Source organism: Numida meleagris, chromosome 2 (genome assembly GCF_002078875.1).
Source record: "Numida meleagris isolate 19003 breed g44 Domestic line chromosome 2, NumMel1.0, whole genome shotgun sequence".
In the NCBI taxonomy this organism is placed as follows: domain Eukaryota; kingdom Metazoa; phylum Chordata; class Aves; order Galliformes; family Numididae; genus Numida; species Numida meleagris.
The window spans coordinates 126,096,448-126,118,381 of NC_034410.1; the positions used below are offsets into that span (position 1 = coordinate 126,096,448).

At 44.4% G+C, this 21,934-nt stretch overlaps 2 protein-coding genes across 2 annotated transcripts in view; one reads left to right on the forward strand and one right to left on the reverse strand.

The window, feature by feature from the left end:
• On the forward strand, positions 3,008-13,851 carry ERICH5 (glutamate rich 5). Its single transcript, XM_021388603.1, has 4 exons — positions 3,008-3,100; positions 6,973-7,392; positions 9,233-9,349; positions 10,980-13,851. Exons 1-4 carry the CDS (start codon positions 3,031-3,033, stop codon positions 11,000-11,002), a joined length of 630 nt encoding a protein of 209 aa, XP_021244278.1. The 5' UTR covers positions 3,008-3,030; the 3' UTR covers positions 11,003-13,851.
• The window catches only part of RIDA (reactive intermediate imine deaminase A homolog), an 8,840-nt gene continuing 3,673 nt past the window's right edge, over positions 16,768-21,934 (reverse strand). Inside the window, exons 2-7 of the mRNA XM_021386250.1 lie at positions 20,475-20,580; positions 19,884-19,938; positions 18,988-19,056; positions 17,933-17,988; positions 17,423-17,518; positions 16,768-17,056 (exon numbers count right to left, since the gene is read on the reverse strand). Coding sequence (XP_021241925.1) covers positions 17,462-17,518; positions 17,933-17,988; positions 18,988-19,056; positions 19,884-19,938; positions 20,475-20,580 — 343 coding nt within the window. The 3' untranslated portion in view covers positions 16,768-17,056; positions 17,423-17,461. The remainder of the gene's footprint in view (positions 17,057-17,422; positions 17,519-17,932; positions 17,989-18,987; positions 19,057-19,883; positions 19,939-20,474; positions 20,581-21,934) is intronic.

A 21,934-nucleotide genomic window follows, 5' to 3' on the forward strand; every position in this document is an offset into this window, starting at 1 on the left:
TTCGAGGTGATTGTTTAGTTTGTGTATCGTCAACAGTTGTTTTTTTTTGCTGCTTGGGTACTGCCTTCATTTAGGGACACAGCAGGACGGCTCAAGTTGGAGGTGGCAGGAAGCCAGTGGGGAGGTGCCCTGGCTGGGGGAAGGCTGTGATGGATTTCCATCTGCCAACACAGTGCTGCAGCTGCTGGGTCACCTGGGGCTCAGCACAAGCACAAGCATAGCTTGTTGGTGCTGCTGCCGTAACCCTTGCTCCCATGCCCTCTCCCCTTCGTGCCCAAAACTTCTCCAACCACCCACCACGCCTAGGCACCTTGTATCCTTTTCTGTTCCATATTTCTGCAGAGGGCACATGTCATCCAGGCCTGAAGCAGCACGTGGCGGTGGCACGGATCCCCTCGACTGCTGTGTCACTTCAGCTCCTGCCTCCACACGTCCCAGAGCTGCTTCACCACGTTTGCCTCATCCTGGAGGAGCCAGTTGTTGGGCTGCAACCCTGTCCTGCCTGCCTCCGCCTCCAGCCCTCGTGTTCCATCTTCCTGCTGAAAACCCATTACTTGGGAGGAGGGGAGAAAGAGCACCACGTTGTCCTTTAGTGATTTCATATCATATCGTATCATCGAATGGCCTGGGTTGAAAAGGACCTCCAACATCATTGAGTGTAAACCCCCTGCCTTGGGCAGAGTCACCAACCACTAGACCAGGCTGCCCAGAGCCACGTCCAGCCTGGCCTTGAATGCCTCCAAGGATGGGGCATCCACAACCTCCCTGGGCAACCTGTTCCAGTGTGGCACCACCCTCTGTGTGAAAAACTTCCTCCTAATATCTAACCTACGTCTCCCCTGTCTCAGCTTAAAACCATTCCCCCTTGTCCTGTCGCTATCAACCCATGTAAACAGTCATTCCCCCTCCTGTTTATACTCTCCCTTCAAGTACTGGAAGGCCACAATGAGGTCTCCCCAGAGCCTCATTTCAGGAGCTGCTGCCAAACCCTCCAAGCCATTCCTAAGCCCTGGATTATTTCTGTGCCCTACCCAAGGTCTGTTAAGAGAACGCAAAGTGCGGAAGGAACCCTGTCCCTCTCAGCGAGCCCTATCAGCTGCTGATGCATGCCCACAAGTGTCCTCTCTCTCTGGCCCAGGTAAATCTGGAATTCACTTCTGCACCGTTTAGTAAGATGGATGGCAGGTGTGTTCTACACCACTTACCTTTGGTTGGGAAATGGAGAGAAGCAGGGACAAAACTCAAGAACGAGAAGGAGCAGAATGTAACTGCCCCCCTTTTTTTCTCAGGGCCTAGTACATAATGAATCTGTTTTGGTGGCTTGACCACCTACTCTAAGAAATGATGCTTTACACTGGACTTGCTTATGTGGGCAAGTGTATGACATTTTTCATCCTTTCTCTACAAAAGTTCTGAGCCCCGTGGACTCCTGCTGAATTGCCTGTATCCAGATCTAAAAATCCTGTTGGCTTTGTTTTACTCATAAGGCTGATGGCAAGGATGTTACAGGTGGCCACTTACCCCAGAGGGCTTTGCCATCCGGGAATGTCTTTGGGAACTGCAGGCTGAACAGTTGCTGTGTGTGTGCACACAGACACAGAGGACACAGGCAGATCTGTGCCTTCAGCAGCACCTCCACGCACCGCTGCCAGAGCCCGTGAACAGCATAAGTGCAGGTGGCCCCATCCTGCTGCTATTCACTGGCTGGTCAGGGCTGAGCTGCTCTTGTGACCACTAACTAAGAAAGGAATTTTTTTATCATAGAACCATATAATTGTTTGGGTTGGAAGGGACCTTTAAAGGTCATCTAGACCAACTCCTCTGCAATGAACAGGGACACCTACAGCTAGATCAGGTTGCTGCGAGGACAATGAATCAGAAACAGTGCAGCCAGCAGGAGCAGGGAGGTGACTGTCCCTCTGTACTTGGCACTGGTGAGGCTGCACCTTGAGTGCTGTGTTCAGCTTTGGGCCCCTTGCTACGAGAAAGACATGGAGGCTCTGGAGCGTGACCAGAGAAGGGCAACAAAGCTGTGAAGGATCAGGAGCACAAATCTTATGGGGAGCAGCTGAGGCAATTGAGGTTATTCAGTCTGGAGGAGGTTCAGGGGAGACCTCATCGCTCCCTACAACTGCCTGAAAGGAGGTTGTGGCGAGGTAGGGGTTGGCCTCTTCTCCCAGGTGACAGTGATAGGACTAGAGGTAGTGGCTTTAAGTTGTACAGGGGTGATTCAGGTTGGATATTAGGAAAAAATTATTCTCAGAAAGAGTAGTAAGGTATTGGCATAGGCTGCCCAGGGAAGTGGTGGAGTTGCTGTCCCTGGAGGTGTTCAAGAACCTTGTGGATGTGGCACTGAGGGACATGGTGAGTGGGCATGGTGGGGATGGGTTCGAGCTTGGATTAGATGATCTTTGGGGTCTTTTCCAACTTTAATGATTCTATGATTCTATGAATCACTGGAACAACCACCCCACGGACTTGATCAAATCCCTATCACTAGAGCATTTGAAGGTACAGTTGAACAGGGTGCTAGGTAATCTCATCCAGACTCCTTTTTCCCATGAAGTCTGAACCTGATGATCTTTTGAGGTCCCTTCCAATGTGGGTTGTGCTGTGATTCTCGCCCCTGTGCCTACAGTCTCAGGTTCATAAGCAGAACTGGAGGGGGGGGGGGGGGGGAGGGGAATCTCCTCAATGTTTGTAAATACCTGAAGGGAGGGTGCTAAGAGGATGGAGCTGAGCTCCATTCTGTGGGACCCAGTGCCAGGACAAGAGGCCATGGGCACAGGGCTCCCTCCGAGCACCAGGCAGCACTCACTACTGTGCTGTGCGGTGCCGGAGCACTGGCACAGGTTGCCCAGAGGCTGTGGGGTCTCCTCCTTGGGGATGTTCAGAAGAACTAAAGAGCGGACATCGCCCTGCTAAAACTTCTCGGTGCTCCCTCGACAGATCGCACAGCGGGAACCCTGCCCCTCCTCGCCCCCCCGCCCCCGGCCCCGCCCGCTGCCTTCCCCTCGGAGCTGCAGAGCCATGGGCTGCTCCAGCAGCGCCCGCAGCCGCCCCCAGGACCCCCCCAGCAGCAGCGGGGCGCCGACGAGGGGTGAGCGGGGCCGGGGGGCGGGCGGGCGGCGGCGCCGGGTGCTCCCCTTGTCCCACAGGCGCCGGGGAAAACCCGAGGGGATCTCGGCTCCTAGGAGCGCACGCCGCTGGGAGCCAACAGCCCCTCGGGTTTTCCGTGACACCTTGCAAAAGTTCCGTGACGTCTTGCAAATGCAATGTTTCGCCTTTTATTTTTTTCCCCAACAAAGTTTGGGAGCCGTTATTACAGGAACTTGCAGGTAACAATCTTGAGCTCTCCAAAAACTGCATCCCAAACACAGCTTTGGAAAATGCGCTCGCTTTTCAACTTACCTCATTTCTTTCCTGTATCCTTGAGTTCTAAGTATCTCCCTGCTGCTGTATTCTGGCTGCGGCGCCCACGTTTTCCACCTGCAATTTATTCTCTATTTCTGGTCCCGGAGTGCTGCGGTTTGTTGCTGTGGGTTGTGTGTGGGGAGCGCTGCATGTGCTGCTATGAAGCCAGCGCATGGAGCAGCCCCGCTGCAGAGATGGGCAGGATGCTCCTCATGTCCTACCTGTGTCGTGTTCACCTGTGCAGTGCTCCGTGTCCTGCTGCCTTTCGTCCTCTGGATGAAAGCTGCTTTGTGCAGCAGTGCTGCACAGGGAAATAATGCCATTTTCATGTTAGTATGGGTTATGAATAGTCCTCAATACATACTCTGATGTCGTGGGAATGACAAGGCTCAGTTTCTTACTACAGCTGCAATAATTCCATCTGTTGGGCCCTTACCAGCCGGATGTGTTAGTTGTTTTCTAACTGAGTTGAACAGGGGAGGAGAATTTGAAATAGATGCCTCTAAATGTGCTAGCAACAGAAAAAATATCTCTCATTTCCTTACACCGATGTTAGCTCACAAAAATTTGAGGCTCTTTCAAAAGGGAAAAAAGACAAAAGTCACAGCGTTGTAGCCGTGGTCTGCTTGAATTCTATGCGCGATTTGCTGAAATTGTCTGCAGCAGGGAAAATGAAAATTATGAAGGATGACCGAAACAGAAATTATAGACGATAAACTAAAGAAAACAATATGGCATCGTAGGAATGCTGGCTGCAGATTTTCATTCTCCTTGGGGATGAAGGTATTGAACAGATTACCAGGAGGGTTTGCTTTTTCCATATTAGAGAATACTTCACGTTTCACTTGAGAGCAGAGAATTGTTTCAAGGCTTTCCAGCAGTGCAAATGTCTCATTGTGTGAGAGGATTTTATAATCCAATTCATGCAATTAGAGGCCTGGTGTTTATAGGAGCTACAGGAGAATCCCAGTACTAGTTTTTTGGAGTTGCGTTTCTTTTACAGGCAGTACCAGTTCAACACTCTGTATAGCACGCTCGTTCTCACGGCTCATCTATTTCTGACCATGGGCTTTCAGTGCTCCCCACCCACCTGGCGCTAAGCGAGGTGAAGGCATGAGAAGTGTCTAAAAGGATAAGAAATAACGCATGAAATGATCAAGTCTGTTCTGTTAACATATTCTGTGCTTTGTAGTCACTGCTTAGGGTGGCTGCAGTGAGAGTTCTTGGAGGCGTGTAACTTTCACAAAGTATTACTCAGCCCTAGAAGCTGCTGAAATTTGTACAGTGGATGGGCACACATGCAGTCACAGATCCCCTTGGAATATAGAATCACAGAATGGTTTGGGTTGGAAAGGACTCTTAAGATCACCTAGTTCCAACCCCCTGCTATAGGCAGGGACACCTCCCTCTAGTCCAGGTTGCTCACAGCCCCATCCAGCCTGGCTTTGAATGCTTCCAGGGGGAGGGCATCCACAACCTCACTGGGCAACCAGTTCCAGTGTCTCACCACCCTCACAGTAAAGAATTTCTTTCTAATATCCAGTCTAAGTCTGCCCTCTTCCAGTTTAAAGCCATTTCCCCTTCTTCTGTTGCTACATGGGTGCACTGCAGGCTGCCTCACGCAGCTGATGCACCATAGCTGCACCTCTGTACAGCCGCCAATCTTTGCTTAAAGGGCCTTTAGCTGTGTGTGTGTGTGTGCTTCTCAGGCCTTTAAGGGGTGTTACAACCCTGTGCGCTGCCTTCTTTAAATCATGGCCTCCAATTCTTAGAATTGTCACATTTTGTTTTTCAAGTATCACGAGGTGGAAAAAATCACACAGAGGAGTTAAGCTGACAGATTTAGCTATTGCCTGCTCATGCTGTAACACGCATAATCCCAATGCAGTATTATAAGCAGGCTGTAATACAGCTCATGGCAACACCTCAGTAACTGATGCACTGAAGACCTGGAGTTTCACCCTGCAGCTCTAAGCTTTGCTGACATCCAGATGGCACACGGATTAATTGCAGTGCCAGTGAGGAGGGCTAGGACCACAAAGCAGCTCAGCGCCTGCTCCCCTCTGACTGTCACCGTGGGAGCTGAGTGGGCTGAAGAGGGCCTCCCCTGGGCATCCCCACGATCTCCTCTGGTCCTCCCCTGGGAGCAGGAGGCAGCTGAGTAAGGAAAGCACCTGGGATGTCTGCTGGCCCCTGCTGAGCCTGAGGCCTGGCTCCTTTCCATGCTTTCTGGTGGGGGCTTAGCCTCCCCTTGGGTGGTTTCACTGTTCCCAGGACAAACAAGATTTTACATGTCCCGTAGTCCAAGTTGTTTTCTGTGTCTCTGACACTTCATATTTTCTGGTCCCACCCCCTCCTGGTTCAGCTGTCCTCCCTGTGCCTGGGCACTCTGACTCGGCGATGCTTCCTGGGGAGCTGCTTTGCTTGAATGCCTCAAAAGAGCTGTGAGCTTATCTGAAATGCAGCAGTACTCCAGCAGCCTGTTCAAGATGTATTACATTTATTTTCACTGCTCATCTGTGTGTATACAAATTGCCATATAGTTCTGCTCACGGGCTTTGACACTACAGTAATAATTTTCCCAGAAAATGCAGTTCATCCAGATCTCATAATTATTGCATAACAAATTTTGTGCATGACCTCCTAATCTTTCGATCCTGACATTCCTTCTGAGAAGGTTAAACAAGCTCTCATCAAACTGAATTTAATTAGAAAGTGATTAAACCAACCTGATAGGTAGGTAGAGCTCATTCTGAGTCTTCAACATTTGTCACTGAATACCTGTCAGGGCAATTCTGCCATTTCTTTGTGCATAAGTTTTGCGTGCCAAGAAGGCCCATTGCTTTGAGTAAGATGATGAGATGTGAAAGAAGCAGAAGTTTTATTTAGGTGAGCCTTCCTGTCATTGGATGTTTTGTTGCACAAAGTAATATCAATGGTAGTTTAATATTTAAAAACAAACAAAACAAAAAAAATCCCCACTGATGTCTGTTTTAAGAAATAGCCATGGTCTCACTCTGGGCTGAGAAGAGTATTTCCAGAGTTTGCTCTGTAGCCCATCCATAGACACTAGCAGATGTGCCCAGGGCAGCGGTCACTGCTCAGCACGTTGACCTTGTGCTTCCTTTGGGGCAGGAAAAGTTGCTTCTGGAACAGCATCCCATCATCTGTGAAAAATTCTGCACCCTTCAGGTCCCTAAGGTGAAATGTCAATTCTTTTTGTGTAAAACTGTATTGTACATCACAGAATCAGTGAATCGTACGGGTTAGATGGAGATCATCTAGTCTAACCCCCTGCTACAGCAGCTCCCTACAGCAGGTCGCACAGGAGAGCATCCAGGCGGGTTTTGAGCATTTCCAGAGAAGGAGAGTCCACAGCCTGTGCTGGGTGTGTGTGAGAGCAGCAGCTCTGGTGAGCGAGTGCTGTCTGTAGCCACGTGTGAGCTCTGGCAGGCAGTGCTTGTGTGGTGCAGGCCCAGCTGGGCCCATTTCTCACCTAACTGAAGTGCCCGCTCAACTCTCCGTAATTCTCTTTCTTTCCTTTGCCATGACTGATAGCATCATCGGGGGAGAACTCCCCAGTTGCTGATGGTTATGAAACCATAGCTGACCAAACACAGCTGGATGCAGTGGAGGATGTGAGCCTGGCCTCTGAGGAGCTGAAATTGGGCGAGCACCTGCCAGGGGAAGAGTCCACAGCCGTGACTCTAGCTGTGGAGCCACAGATCGACTCGGTCCGTGAGCGGGAAGAGCCGGAGGGCACCGAGCCGCCACGTGTAGCACCGGAGCAGAGCTCGGAGCTGCCCTCTGTGTGGCGGGAGGAGAGCACCGGGACTTCACTGCCAGCACTGAGGGACAATGCTGGGCCACCAGCACCGGAACCGGCAGAGGACAGTGGGCTGGTGGAAAGCAGTGACAGCTTTGCGGTGGAGATCATCAAGAAAGTGCATATTGCTGAAGAGGACCACTTAATTGAGGGTAATATTTGTGCTTTTGTAAACCCAGGAGACCAAATTCTGTCTCCAGAGACTTGTCAGGGGGTCCTTCTGAGTTTAGTGAGAGCCACTAGTGAGCTTCTGGAGCCAGAATTTTGGCCACGGGGTCTGTCCAATGTAGAGAACAGAAGGACGCGGCTGGGGAAGCCTCAGGCTCACAAATGCAAACTGTAATAAATCAGTTGTTAGCTCTGCTGTTTCATTTCATGCCCTTTGTGTTCTTAGTAGTGAGAAGCCCTGCCATACCCCTCACTTAAATGCTTGTTTCTGTGTACCTCAGACACAGTGCTTCCTATCTGCCAAGACCAAAAGCTCTATTACTTAGTTTATGTATAATACTTAATTATAAAGCAACTGTCTCTATTCACAAGAAGTTGGAGGGTAGATGTCTAGCTGTAGAGGAAGAAGCAGCTCTTAGATGTGCCCTTGGCATACCCTGTCCTAAAAGCGTGGCGACCAAACAAGCATAATGGAGACAGGGGTGGAGGAACATGGGGCTGGGCTCCCCAGAGATCCCTGGGGATGGGCAGCTTGGGACGTAGGCCAGAGGCTGCAGGCTGTGCTCTTTGGGTTGGTGCCCTGAGGACATATGTCTGGCTGCAGGAGGTGAACACTTCACAGGAGAAATCAGCTTTCTCCTAGGTGGTACAAAGGAGCCCAGTGAGGAATTAGATACTTCCCCAGGGTGCAGTTCTTCAGGGAATAAGCAGGTGAAGCACACGAGAAGTATTTCTCTGCAGAGAAGCATGGTATCTGTAGACTTCCTTGCTCCACATCCACCCTGAAGATGTGCAAAATGCAGATGGACTGATTTATGGGAAGCCCAATTGCACATGCTGCTTCTTAACCCTGGAGCTTTGCTGTGGATGAGCTGGCTACATAAATCTGACTGCATTCCAGCAGCTGAGCATGAGCATTGACCTCCCCCATGTCTCTTTGTAAAAGAACTTTAAGGTTTTCTTCTACATAAAATGGCAATCTATTGTTTGGAATGAAGTCTCATTTTATGTAAGCAGTAAATGGTGGGATGCCCACCTGTATAAAATGGAGTCTCACCCAGCTGAAAACTCCAATTTCATTAATGGCCATTTCCAAGCTTTGTGGTGCAGCCCTGGAGGCAGAATAGCACCCGCTGAGCAATGCAGTGGGACCTCCTGTGCACAAACAGACACCTGGAGCTGAATGTTTGCCTGGAGATCAGTCATGGGGCTTTGGCCACCGAGCAATTCATGCTGTTTGCAGGGCAAGAAATGGAGTTTTGCTCTTATTTGTTTCAAACTAGAAATAATGTGGAATCACAGCATGTTAACTTTTGTGTGTTTTCTTTCCATGAGGTGTGCGATGAAGAGACTTCCCATTTTTATGCTTTGGTGTGTAAGAAACTTAGGACTTGTTTTGTTTCCCTTTATTCTTTAGTAGCTGCGTGAGTAAAGATGAATTATGTAGCAGCTTCCCTGCTGCAGCCCAGGTGGCGTGTTACTGTTTTGTTCCCATTGCAAATAAAACTGCACGTACCTAAAATAAAAGCCAAAACACGGAAAAAAAATGATTTGAACAGAGCTGGTACTTATGATGTGTAATGAAGAGAGTGCCGAGGGCACTTTGTGAAAGCTTCAGGAGGATTTTACGGGCATGTGCCTGGATGACAGAAAGCAATGGAGAGCATCCCAGTTGCTCCCTGCTGACCCATCGAGCTCTGTACCTCTGTGCAGTCCCCCTGTGAGGGGTGCTGGAGAGCTGCCAAAGCAAAATCAGGAAGGAGCTGGGGCACGCACCGCTCTTACAGAGCATCCTAATTTGATCTCCATCATTACCGTTCCCAGGTGAGACGGGAGAACAGGTGGAAACTGAGCTGCTCAGTCAAATAGTAAGTGGAGGGCCTGAAACAAAAGAAGAGGAAACAGGAGAAGCTGTGGATGGCGCAGCGGCGACAGAGATAGGTATGTTGACAGAGGAGGGAAGGACTGCATGGGTTATTGGTCAGGAGACAGAAGCTGTGCTGTCCCTAGTGTGCACATCTTGTTGCCCCTGTCTCTGGGTATGGCCGCTGCTTGTTACAGTTTATGACAAGACAGTCATAAATATTTTTATTCTTGTTAAGAAATATTGTTGCTGGTTGCTAAGTACAACTATGCTTTTTTCATGGGTTATCTTTATGCAGTACACAGTAAGTTATCCCCGTTTGGGGAGAGTGCTAGACTGTAACGTGCAATCTGTGAAAACAAACCAAAGTTAAAATCATGACTCTGCTCGTTACTATTTGCCACGCTTGCTTTTACGGGTTAATGCCTTAACGCTGCCGTGTGATTCCATTCTATGGTGGGCATCCTGCTTATTTTCATTATCAGCTGAAATCAGCAGCGTTGCACTGGATGAAAGCACATTGCCTAGCAAACGCAGTCACGTGGGGAGGAGCAGAAATGACAGGGCAAATGAATCGCCTTTGGAGAATCATAACAGCCGCTAAGGGAATCATGTGAGGGGTCTGGACTAGGACCATCCCTCCAGCAGACTTTGAAATTACGTTCACGTTTCTGTTGCCACGTTCTTTCTGCAAATTATTTCTTCTTCCTCAACACTCACTGAGGATCCTGCGCTCACTGGGAGTTCACCATGTGAGGACGCAGAGTTTGGTTTGGTGGGAGGTAAATGGGAAGCACAGTACTTCTGTGGTCCAGCAGGGTGTTGTTGGGCAGGACTAGAAACGCACATCTGAAAGGCTTTGCAAGGGTTTTGCAAGCCATCTTCTGGGGCTGGTAGAGAAAGGATCTCAAAAAAATGAACCCAGTGAGATTCCAGTGAAGACTAAGAGATATTTTGCATGTGGTTATTACAGCTTGATTGAAACACTATGCATTTGCTTGTCTTGGCAATATTCCCATCAACAGTGTTTCTAGGGATGCAGGAAGAGCAGCCCCGCTTCTGTCTCTGTAGCACATCTCAGATAGGAGCGTGCCAGTGCAGACTGCTCAGCAAACAGCTGTGAGCAAGGAAAGCAAACAACACTAAGAATGGGACAGTGACCACTTACATCTGCGATGCTGTTATGTAAGGGAGCAATTCTTCCATCTTGAAAGGATATTGAAGAACTAAAGGTTCTGGGCAGGGAAGCAAGATCGCTGAAGGGAATGGAAACATTCGTGCACTGTGAGAGATCAAAAGCATTCCAAGCCTTTGCCTCTGAGAGGATATGACTGAAAGGATATGAGCTGATCGCAGCACCAAATAAACAGTGCTTTCAAGGTAGCTGAGCTTCAGCTCTGAACAAGGGAACGCTCGGTGAGAGCACTCTGAGAGTGTGGAATGGCTCTCTGGATTTCACACAAACGAAGCCTAGAGGAAGAAGGCTGTGCACGAATGGGGTGGGGGAAGAGGAAGCTCAGCTGGTAGCTGCATGTGGCTGCTTCAAGCCCAGACAGAGCATCCTTACAGATCGTGGAGAAAAGCAGATGCCCCTTTCATGCTGTGATGCTTCCAGGGAACTTGCACCTTGAATTCCTGTAGGATATATCGAATGCCAAGTTTTATCCTAAATTAATCGTTACGTTATTTTTTTTCCGTGTGTTTCAGAGACAGCTAGTAACAAAGAATAGAAGCTACGTCTGTATGAACATCCTCTTCTTGGGCCGGCCCTTCTGTCCACACAAAAGTTTTTAAATTTTGCTGCATTGGGAAAATAGAGCTTTTATAGATGGAGCCACAAACCTGAAGAAGAAACATCAAAAGAGGTTTTATAGAATGTATATGTTTTTGAAGTCAAGCTGCCAAGACTTCAAGTGTTTAAAGTACCTGACCTGACACCTCCCTGCCACAGAGTGCCTTCCATACATTGCCAGCACAGCGGGATGATTCCGACAGCTGTATAACCATCCAGTTTTCAATTAGGGTTCTAACTTCAAACCTCTGAAATGTTCAACCAGCATTACGTCGGAGAAAGAACAGAGTGTAGAGTGGTTTTAGTTTTATTTTAATGGTAGTGCAAACAGAAAGTCAGAAAGGGAAGTCCTACTCCTGAGAACTCCTGCACGTGCTGGCAATTCCTCAGAGTGCCTGCACAACCAAGTTACGGAGCTGCTGGCGTGTGCTGCACGCAGAGGACTAGGACCCAAAACTGCCCATTTTCTGGGTTGTAGCTAAACGCAAAGGTTAGCTTTTCAGAAAGTGGAAGATACACGGGTCACAATGTACAGCAAGCAAGCAGGTGTCTTCTGCTAACTCCATTTTTAAACACGTTCATTAAAAGGAGAAAAAAGGGCATTTTTAACTAGGAGGAGAACATTTTAGTTTTCTGAATTCTGGCACACTTAAAATACAAATTCACAGTTGTTAACACGCGTGGTGATTAATACGCCATCTTGAGCGATGTAGCTCCTAACATACACTCCTGGCTTCTAAAATAGATTTCTAACCAGAGACATACATAAGCCTGACCCCATAGGAGAGATCCTTGTTCCATTTCCCCATTTCTCTAGGAAAAACACACATTCAGGAATGGTGTTATTTTGCCAGAATGCTAAGGAAATATTTCGGAGCTGAGGCTGAATGACAAAACCTTCAAACAAATTTCCTGTCGAAAAGAGGCCCCAAATATAATTGGTGTTATGGATCTGATAGAGAGTAGAAATTTCATCTGAGGGTGAGTGATGCAAAGGGACTCTGTATTTTATTGGAGACTGTTTGCCAGATTCTCTGGCATAAAGAAGTAGAATATGGAGAAAAGGTCAAGCATCTCAGAAGGGCAAATGTAGCTATTTTTATTAGCTTTATTGTACAAAAGGACTTAAAAAAATTTTATTGTCAGCAGCAAATTATCAAAATCTCCTCTAAGCTAAATTTTGTGCTGTGTGTGCATGCCTGACTCCAGCTGACTTTGGTTTGCATTAACTATTTTAATTGATATCCCTGGCCTATCAGCCTTTTTTACTTTAGCTGATATTTCTCGGCTGTATCACAGCATCTAAGGTTTTCTCCGTATCAGCAGTCTTTTCAGACTGCAGCTATCTTCATGTCAGGTCACCTTCCTGCAGGCATACACCCCGGGGTCTTCCACTTTCAGCAGTTCCAGTGCCTGGCGTCCTCCTGTCAGCTGGGGATTTGGTTCAACTACCAGCACCTGAGCTGGCACCACCCAGCTCCCAAACACAGGGATCTGCTGTGCTGACTACTTGCAAGTTACTTGTTAGATCTGGAGATGCAGTTTGGCTGGCTGTATTGAGAGATTTAAAAGCAGAAACTGATGGCAATTCCGTGACGGAGACTAGTAGCATTAACAGCAACAGCAGAGACAGCGCTTGGAAATGAAATAGGAAGATACGAGAGTCAGGGTAACCTGTTCACCTCAGAATCGCTCTCGCTGCCGCCCTTGTTACAAGGAAGACAGGTGACAGTTTACACTCTTACCTCCTTATTCAACTTTTTCAAATCATTAGAAACAATGCTAATTGGAAACAAGAGGAGGGTTACCCAATCAGTGACTCAGCAGGTCAGCCCTTCTCTGTCATCTTCAGTCCTTACATATCTTGTAAATACAATAAGTGAAAGCTGTGTTACCTTTTCCTTCCCAAAAAGTGAAATATGCTTGACACTGTGCTAAGCGCAAAATGTTAATTGCATAAATTACAAGATCAGAACTCAGATGCTAGGCTTATGCTGAACATCCCTCCCTTGAGAAATAAGACAATCACTGTCCCACTGAGGCCTAGTATTTATGGTCTATAAGCTACTAAAATGTGTACCATGCATAAAGGGCCAAACTATGTGCACTTATTTGCTTCTGCAAACCTCTGGACATCACAGGCATTGCCAAGGGCAGAAATTGGCCTGTGGATCAAATAGCTTTCTCATCTTAAATGCTGAGCAGAGGATACGTTCCGATACCTGTTTACAAGATATACCTCCAGAGCTAGTACAATGTACCTTAGCTTTTTATTTTAAATATAACCAAAATAAAAACATATTTTCATAAATGTGTATCAGAAGCTAGATGATCTTAACTCTTAAACTTCATCCAAGCTAGCACTTACCATTCGATGCTACACTAAGTGTTGAATAGGACCCTTGATTGAATAAATCTCCAATCTAACAAGAAAGGTAGGAATTTTGTTTCAATTACCCAAAACCACTGCCTTATAGAAGTTAAATTTGGACCCCACCAGCTCTATGCAGACAAACGTGCATAGTAGTAGGATCCCAGCAGATACTCAGCAATCCGGCTTGGAAAGGTTGGCTCTTCTACTTGACGCGTAACTTCTTTCAGATGAAGGCTGCACGAAGAGCAAGGTGCTTGTAGCAGAAGATTAGGGCAGGTTAAGTTTTGTTATATGTTTTAACAGAGAACAAAGTTTATTGAAATTGTCTACCGAGCTTTATTTTTGCATTGTTTAATCTGTAGAGAACATAGTCATTAGGAGATAAAAAGCTACTAAAAGAAAACCCTGGGTGAACATGCACATTTAGGAATTGCTTTGCATTTGCAAAACTAGAGGACCTCGTTTTGTTTCATGCTGGCAGCTCAGTATAGGAAACAAAAAAAAAAGTGCTCTGCTTACCTTAATTCCAGTTAAACCTGGATTTATTAAGTATTTTATACTTTGCTGAATCAAGACCAAAGAACTACTCACAACACTTGCATTTCATATTGGGGAATTATATGGCTCTGCTTTTTAAAATAAAAAAATAGAATCAAGAAATATAACAACTGCTTTAAAAAAAAATAAAGTTTTAAACATCTGTGGAAGGCTGATTGTTTTCGTTAGAACTGCTACGTTGCAGCTGTACATAGAGTTTCTTTCAGTTATTCGATAATTTATGTACCTGAAGAATACATATTTAGGCCTGAGACATTCAGGAAACCATGCATCTGGACTCCAGCTAAAAGGCAGATAATCTTAGAGCTAAAAGTGGATTTTAATTCCTTACTGCAGAATGGCACCTAGTTAGTGACAATAAATATTTTTAATGATGTATCAGTTAGATTTCAGGCTCAGTCTGAGCCTTTCTGGGGAAAGCAGCAGTATATTCACACTATTTATACCAATGAAGACACCCAGAGGAGTTCTATATTGTTGTATATGTTGTACTGAGGGACATGGTTTAGTGGGGAGATATTGGTGGATGGTTGGACTGGATGATCTTAGAGGTCTTTTCCAATCTTGGTGATTCTATATGAACAAATAGACGAGTCACCAGCAGGAAGGAAAAATAAATAGAAATCAAAACTGCCATCTAGTGTTAGGTCTAAGATTAGCAAAGCAGCAGCACAGCACAATTCAGGCAGGCAGACAGGCATCTTACAATGAAGTATGCTGTGAGGCATAACTGTTGCTATTTATTATACAAAGATGAATTTAGCTCACATTCAACATTACTGAAATCTGCTGAAGGTGAACTATAATTCTGCTACAAAACAGATAAATATATTGCAACAAAGCAATTATATGTGACCAAAGTTTTAACGGGGAAACATACAAAAATATAAATTAGGAATCTGCTTAAATAAGGTAATTCCACTCCGTTGTATTATTCTTACCTGACAGAATGAAGCAACATTTGCTCTGTGTCCTAGAAAGTTGTATTGACATTACTACCAACTAATTCTGAATAAGTCTGATCTTGTTTAGAATCACAGAATCATAAAATTGCTCAGGTTGGAAAGGACCTTCAAGATCATCAAGTCCAACCGCAACCTAACCATATTGCTCTAAAAACCCACCGCTAAACCATGTCCCTGAGCACCACATCCAAACGGTTTTTAAACACATTCAGGAATGGTGACTCAACCACCTCCCTGGGGAGCCTATTCCAAGTGCTTAACAACCCTTTCTGTAAAGAAGTTTTTCCTGATATCCAACCTAAACCTCCCCTGGCGCAACTTGAGGCCTTTTCCCCTTGTCCTATCACCTGTCACCACTGAGAAGAGACCAACCCCGCTCTCACTGCAATCACCTTTCAGGTATTTGAAGAGAGCAATGAGGTCTGCTCTCAGTCTCCTCTTCCCCAGACTAAACAGCCCCAGTTCCTTTAGTCTCTCCTTGTAGGGCGTATTCTCCAAGCCCTTCACAAGCCTTGTTGCCCTTCTTTGGACCTGCTCCAGCACCTCAATGTTCCTTCTGTACTGAGGTGCCCAAAAGTGAACACAGTGCTCGAGGTGAGGCCTCACCAATGCCGAGTACAGGGGCAGGATTACTTCCCTAGACCTGCTCACCACACCATTCCTGATACAAGCCAGGAGGCCATTGGCCTTCTTGGCCACCTGGGCACACTGCTGGCTCATATTCAGCCGACTGTCCATCAGCACAGCAAGGTCCCTCTCCATCAGGCAGCTTTCCAGCCACTCCTCCCCAAGCCTATAGGGTTGCCGGGGTTGTTGTGACCAAAGTGCAGGACTCGACACTTGGCCCTATTGAAACTCATACAGTTTACATTGGCCCATCAATGCAGACTATCCAGGTCCCTCTGTAAGGCCTTTCTACCCTCCAGCAGATGGACACTTCCTCCCAACTTGGTGTCATCTGCAAACTTACTGAGGGTACACTCAATCCCCTCATCAATCTCACTGATAGAGATGTTGAATAGGAGCAGCCCCAGTACCGAGCCCTGGGGAAACAGTCACCACTCGTGTCTGGCTGCCAAGTGGATTTAACTCCATTGACCACAACTCTTTGGGCCCGGCCCTCCAGTCAGTGTTTCACCCAGCAGAGCATATGCCCACCCAAGATGGGTTTAGGAGGGAATGCTTCTTAAATCAGAGCTGCAGAAAATAAAAGATGTTGACAGTATGGCCAAAGAGCGAGAGAACAAGGAGAAGCCACAACTAATAGCATTCATGTGTAGAAAGCTTATATGTGGAAGAGTCAGGTACTTTTCAAAGGTTCCTGTTTCAAAGTTCAGACAGCAAAGAGAATTTGTTCATTTACTCCAAAGAAAACAATACTGTGCTTAGGTAAATGGTTGTAGGGGGGAAGACAGGGAATCAACTCTACCAGAGTCAGCTAATTTTCAAATTAGTTCTTGAAAAACATGGTATCCATTTCTACTTGCTTAGATAGATAGGAGATAAATGCAGAGGAATGGGATAGCTTACTAACACAAGCCTGACTTCTCAAAGCTGCTTAAACACACCAAGCAGGTTCATTCTCTCTTAATGAGAGAGAGAAATGCCAAGAACCATAATGCCAGGGGAGCTGAAAGCCTTCTCTCTTGAAGGCTTGTTTTCACCCTGAGCTGTTAGGCAAGAGATAATGAACCTACCCTTTTGATTTGAATCATTTCTTAAAGAAAAAGCAAGATAGGGATTTTTTGTAATGGAGCACCAAATCAGGAAAAGAAAAAAAGTTTGTTCCCAGAAGAGACAAGCACATTTTTAAACATGCAATTATTATTTATTTCTCATTAAACAGGTTACTTCGCCCTCATACAATTGGAATGCCTTTTGACACCCCCCCCAATCACAGTATAATCAATGTTGAATTGCTATGAAAGAGACTACAAAAAAGGTTGCAGGTAGAGATTCATTTGCAGCTGATTCATAACTATGAGGACGTTATTTTGGAGAAGCATCACTTTCTTCCTTCTGAAATGAATATCCACCTTGTTTAGCAATTGCTTCAGTATGAAAAATCGTGATCAAGTCCCAACACTAATCCATTCTGCAAAGAAAGCATTTAACACAGTTTAGAAATGAATACAGTGAAATTTCCCCAAAACACAGAAGTGAAAATGTATGCTAACCAAGACAAGCGTTCTACTGTTTTCCCATGTTTAAAATTGTTGCTAAAAAGCTACCATAACAAGTAATTAGTTTTGCACGTCCTGATCACCCACAGTGTAACTGTCATACATTCACCTGAAATGTGTACTTTAATACCTGAATACCATCACAAAATAAGGCTCCTGTTCTACAATCAAACCCAACCGATTTTAGCAGCACTCCCACAGGAGTCAGGCTTTGCCTGGAGAAGTCACTGCAAGCTTGTATTTTACAGACTGTAAGGCCACAATCAAGAAGAAAGCACCTTTCCAGGTAAGCTTGGTGTAGCATATTCAGTCTTCGCTTATACATCAAGAATGGGTCCTTGAATGGCAATAGCTTCAATCTCAATCTGGGCACCCTGTCAGAAAGCAATGGAGAAACGTATTAGGAACTTAACATACCTATTTTATGGAGCAATTGGATATAGAACATGATCTGATAAGAATAAAGAACGACATCTGAAGATTATATATTCCCGATAGTTGTATTACTAATTTAGCAATGTTAAAAGTTCACTTTGTTCTTCCTAAAGTATTAGAAACCCTTATTTCTAGGGCTGTAGCCATCTTTCACTATACAGCCAGGTTCTCTCATATTTTCAGAACTCTTATATGCAGGAATAAGACTGACATACTTAAAAGCAAAAATTAAATACTTAAGAATATTCAGTGAAATAATCACAATCAAAGCTGTTACAGAATAAGAAAGGCTGTCGTAATGTTTCAGAAGCAAAGACTTTCAGAATTCATTTTTGTAGGCAAATTACACTTACTTTTGGCAAAGCAGCAACCTGAAAGGCTGCTCTGACTGGGAAGCGTGATGTGAAAACTGTAATTGAAACAAAAAAAATCCACCAATCATTTAAACTTGCTTGATAAACCACACAGTTCAAAATCATTTGTATAAAACCCAATCAAGCTTCAAATTCAAGAATATGAGACAAATAATCTTCTGTCTCTGCTCTCTCCTCCCCAACTCCTCCTTCCTCACATTTGTTACCCCCCTTGTTTGTTTTTTTTTTTATCTAGAGAAAGTTAACACTGAGTTCAGAAATGGTACATTCAGGTTCCTGCAGGAACAAGGCAGGTTAATACACCAAAGAACAGTAACAATTGCTTTCTTTAAGAACAGGTAGGAGGGCTCTTTGGCAACAAGTAACTAAGTATCCAGCCAATCTGTTTTCACTTTGCTTAAGGTACTCAATACCATTATGACATGCAGAAGATTGTTCATCTAAAAAGGCTTCATTCAAGATGAGATATTGCTAACTAAGTAAAACCTAAAACTATATAAATAAGGAGCTTATGTGCATAGACTCCCAAATTCTTCTGCACAGCGTAGCTCACTAATCACTCACTTCAGTTTACATGAACTTGGAAATGAAATAATGTATGGCTAACCAAGTACAGCAGGGTAGCTTACCCTTACATAAAAGGTAAGCTTTCTCCCAACACAATAACACAAAAATTATTCAAAGACACAAACAGATTTTAAAGAAATGAAGATACACAATCTGAAATTAAGCATATTAAGGCTAACTACAGCAGAATTTCATTAGGGACAACACAGCATCCATCAAGGCTAGAAGGTGTAGAAGTTCAAACAGCATATGAAGCAAGTTAGTGGAATGGGAGGACAAATCTATGCATAATTAGCCTGTATTTGTCATGGTGCTTGCACATAAATGTTTTGTTTTCATGTTGTATTTCTATTGAAATCTCAAAGAATCTGGAACTACATTAGCTGAGTTATTGAAATGCTTTGCTTACAATGAATATAATCAATTCTGCAAGCTGTACTGGTAAAAAAGGAAGCAAGTCTACTTACATTGTCCGTAGACATCATTCATATCATTGAAGTCCTTTATGTCGGCCATAAAAACCGTAGTCTTCACAACTAGAAATTATGTTAATTGCAGTTATTTGTACCTCTTTTATACAAAAGTTTAAAGTCTTCAGTGCATTTCTTGCTTTTATTCCAACCATTTATCTCAAATATTTTGAAAAGTTTTGCAAACAGATATTGACCATTAGGGCTACCACCTGCAGAACCACCTAGAAAAACTGAATATCTAATAGATAAAACTTGCATATCCTTGACATGCTTTCAAAACAGGTCTTCCATTTTAGATTTCATTATAAGCCCAATTCTTTTAAAAGGGACCAAGGTGATGAAGATTGATTAAAACAAGCTTTCGTATGTAAAGTGTTGGCAAAGAAAGTATATCATATAATACCTGCTGCCAAAATAGTCCATAAAACATCTGAAGACAGTCTATGCAATTTTTTTTTTTACCCATGACTGCCCAAGCCAATACTAATTCTAAATTTGGCTCCATTATAAGAATCACCTCAAAAAGAAAAAAAAGAGATACTGAACATGCCTAGAACGTGAACACCACAGACATAGACCTTTTTTTTTTTTTTTATCTGGAGTGAAGTCTAGGATGCCTAAAGTGCCCATGGTCAGTTGTAGCTTTACCTCTACTGAGCTGCTTCAGTTTGAGTTAAAGTATAGTACCACGGACAGAAGCTTCAGGTGAGAGGCACTATCTCACTGATACCCATCACATAAAGACTTGCACATTAATTCTTTTCCTCTATCTATTGACAACAATTGCACACTACAAACAGTTTCTTCATTTATTTTCAAGGTTATCTTTTTTTTTTTTTAAATCCAAGTGTAATTGATCACTTGTTTGCTACCTTCATATCAGCACTTACCATTGCTATAGTCACAGCCTGCAGCTTTCAGGATTTCTCCCAAATTTTTTAGTGCCTAATGAGAAATGAGACAGAAGTCTGTATGTATCAGCTAGGTTATATTTAGGTAAGTATATAAACATGAGTTGTACTCTAGCTACCTCTACGTTGTAGCTCACCCAGCACACCTTCAACAGTCAGAGAAAAAACAAAAATAGATTAAAAAGTGAATTAGTAAAAAGGTAACTTGTAATAAACTCCTAATACTAAACCATTTATTTATTAGATAGAAATGCACAATGCAGCTTCACCTCATCCTATCTACTACCTCACAGCTTCTGCTGGATGAACAAATCTTTCTCTGACTCAGACACTGGGGTCAAACTTTTATTCAAAATATTGATTCCTTCTTATATGAGTTACAGATGTTCCCCTGACCTCCAGATTGTTTGGATAGAAAATGACAGGGATGGAATTAAATTATTTCTTGTTTTTACCTCACCTTGGAGGACACGCAATATGCTCTCTACGTCTCTTCAATTTTTCATGAGTCTACATTTAACTAAGCAGAAGCCAACCCCATTAAAAGTTTATTGTTAAAACACATCTTACCTGCTTAGCTTCTTCCCTTACACCTCCAGGCACAAGCTGCCCACTGGAAGGTTCTATACCTATCTGTCCTGCAACGTACATGGTCCGGTCTACAAGCACAGCTTGGCTGAAAAGAGAAGTGACATTTCAGGTTGAAGTTTCCCTGCTAAACCATTTAATTATCCAGAAGTACTCTCTCGACAGCAGAAAATGTGAAATGCGCTTATATTTATAATATCTCAGAAAGACAATTATTCTATAATAATTTAAATTGGAAAAGATCTTTATCAAGTCCAACCATCAGCCTGATCTACTGAGGCCCATCACTAAACCACAGTGCCATAATGCTAGTACATGGGCCACGCATTCAATCCTTACGTGTTTGATTCAGCTGGGACTGGCACACCTGTGAAAGCGCACAACTACATGAGCATGGCTCTGTCTTTGAGGTAATAAACACTGATTCTCAGAAAGGCACAAGACATGAGTGCAGCAACACAACACTAAACAGAGCTACAAACTTTCCATGCTGCGGGTTGCATAGGGGGAGACAGGGCAAATATACATGATTTTGCATCTACCCAAATAAATACACTATCCTAGCTTGAGAAGTAGTTGTTTCTTTGCCTACCCTACATCTCAGCTGTGGAGCAATAGGGTAAAAGAAAGAAAAATCAAGAGGGCTGATTACTACAGTCAGCATTTTCTTCTCAAACAGCCACCATGAGTTACAGCTGCAAGGTGAGGCCTCACAAACATTCTCTGGCAACATTTCTCCAGTGGCATGAATGTGGCCAGTTAGCACAACTCCATTCCCAGAACAGTCTCTCCTCTCACCAGCTAACCTGGGTGACCTGGTGGCTGGGTTAGTTCAGCAGATGAAGAATCCCAGCTATTTTTTAGAAGTATGTCAGGTGCTCTTTTGCTGAAGTAGAGTTAGCAATTATTGACATATCTTAAGTAATACAAACATATTAAAAGATCAAAACAAATACTTTAACCACCTAGTAAACATTATGCAAGAGGCATAACATAGAACTCTCCAGCTGGAGAAAGTATTTGGCAAGGGAATTAGAGAAAGGCTCCTTTCAGAGTGTTTGTGGTGTGTCAACACTAACTTTCTTATCTCTTACCATCCCACAAGAAAATACATTCTTCTAACAGAACAAGCCTCAGAAATTACACAAACTAGAGTTAAGCTCCTCCCCAAAGTATCTAAAGTATTTTCTTGCTTCACTTCAGCAAGAAGAAAGAAAAGAAGAAAGCAAGAGGAGAAAAAGCCACTCTTTCAAACATATTCATGTTTAAATTTCTTGTCTAGTGTTGGGAAACTCCCCAAGTTTCCCACAGGGTCACCCCCCACAGCGCGGGAAGCTCTACACTCAATATGAGTTCACGGCTTCTACTTTATTGTGACAACACACCATCTTATATAGCATATATGCTTCCAGGGATACAGGGTCCAGGGATACAAGCTCTAT

Excerpts from the sequence above, each read along its gene's own strand:
- ERICH5 (XM_021388603.1), top strand. The coding sequence starts at position 3,031 with ATGGGCTGCTCCAGCAGCGCCCGCAGCCGCCCCCAGGACCCCCCCAGC. Across the intron at positions 3,101-6,972 it reads CAGCGGGGCGCCGACGAGGG|CATCATCGGGGGAGAACTCC; the intron begins GTGAGCGGGGCC and ends CATGACTGATAG. Across the intron at positions 7,393-9,232 it reads AGAGGACCACTTAATTGAGG|GTGAGACGGGAGAACAGGTG; the intron begins GTAATATTTGTG and ends TACCGTTCCCAG.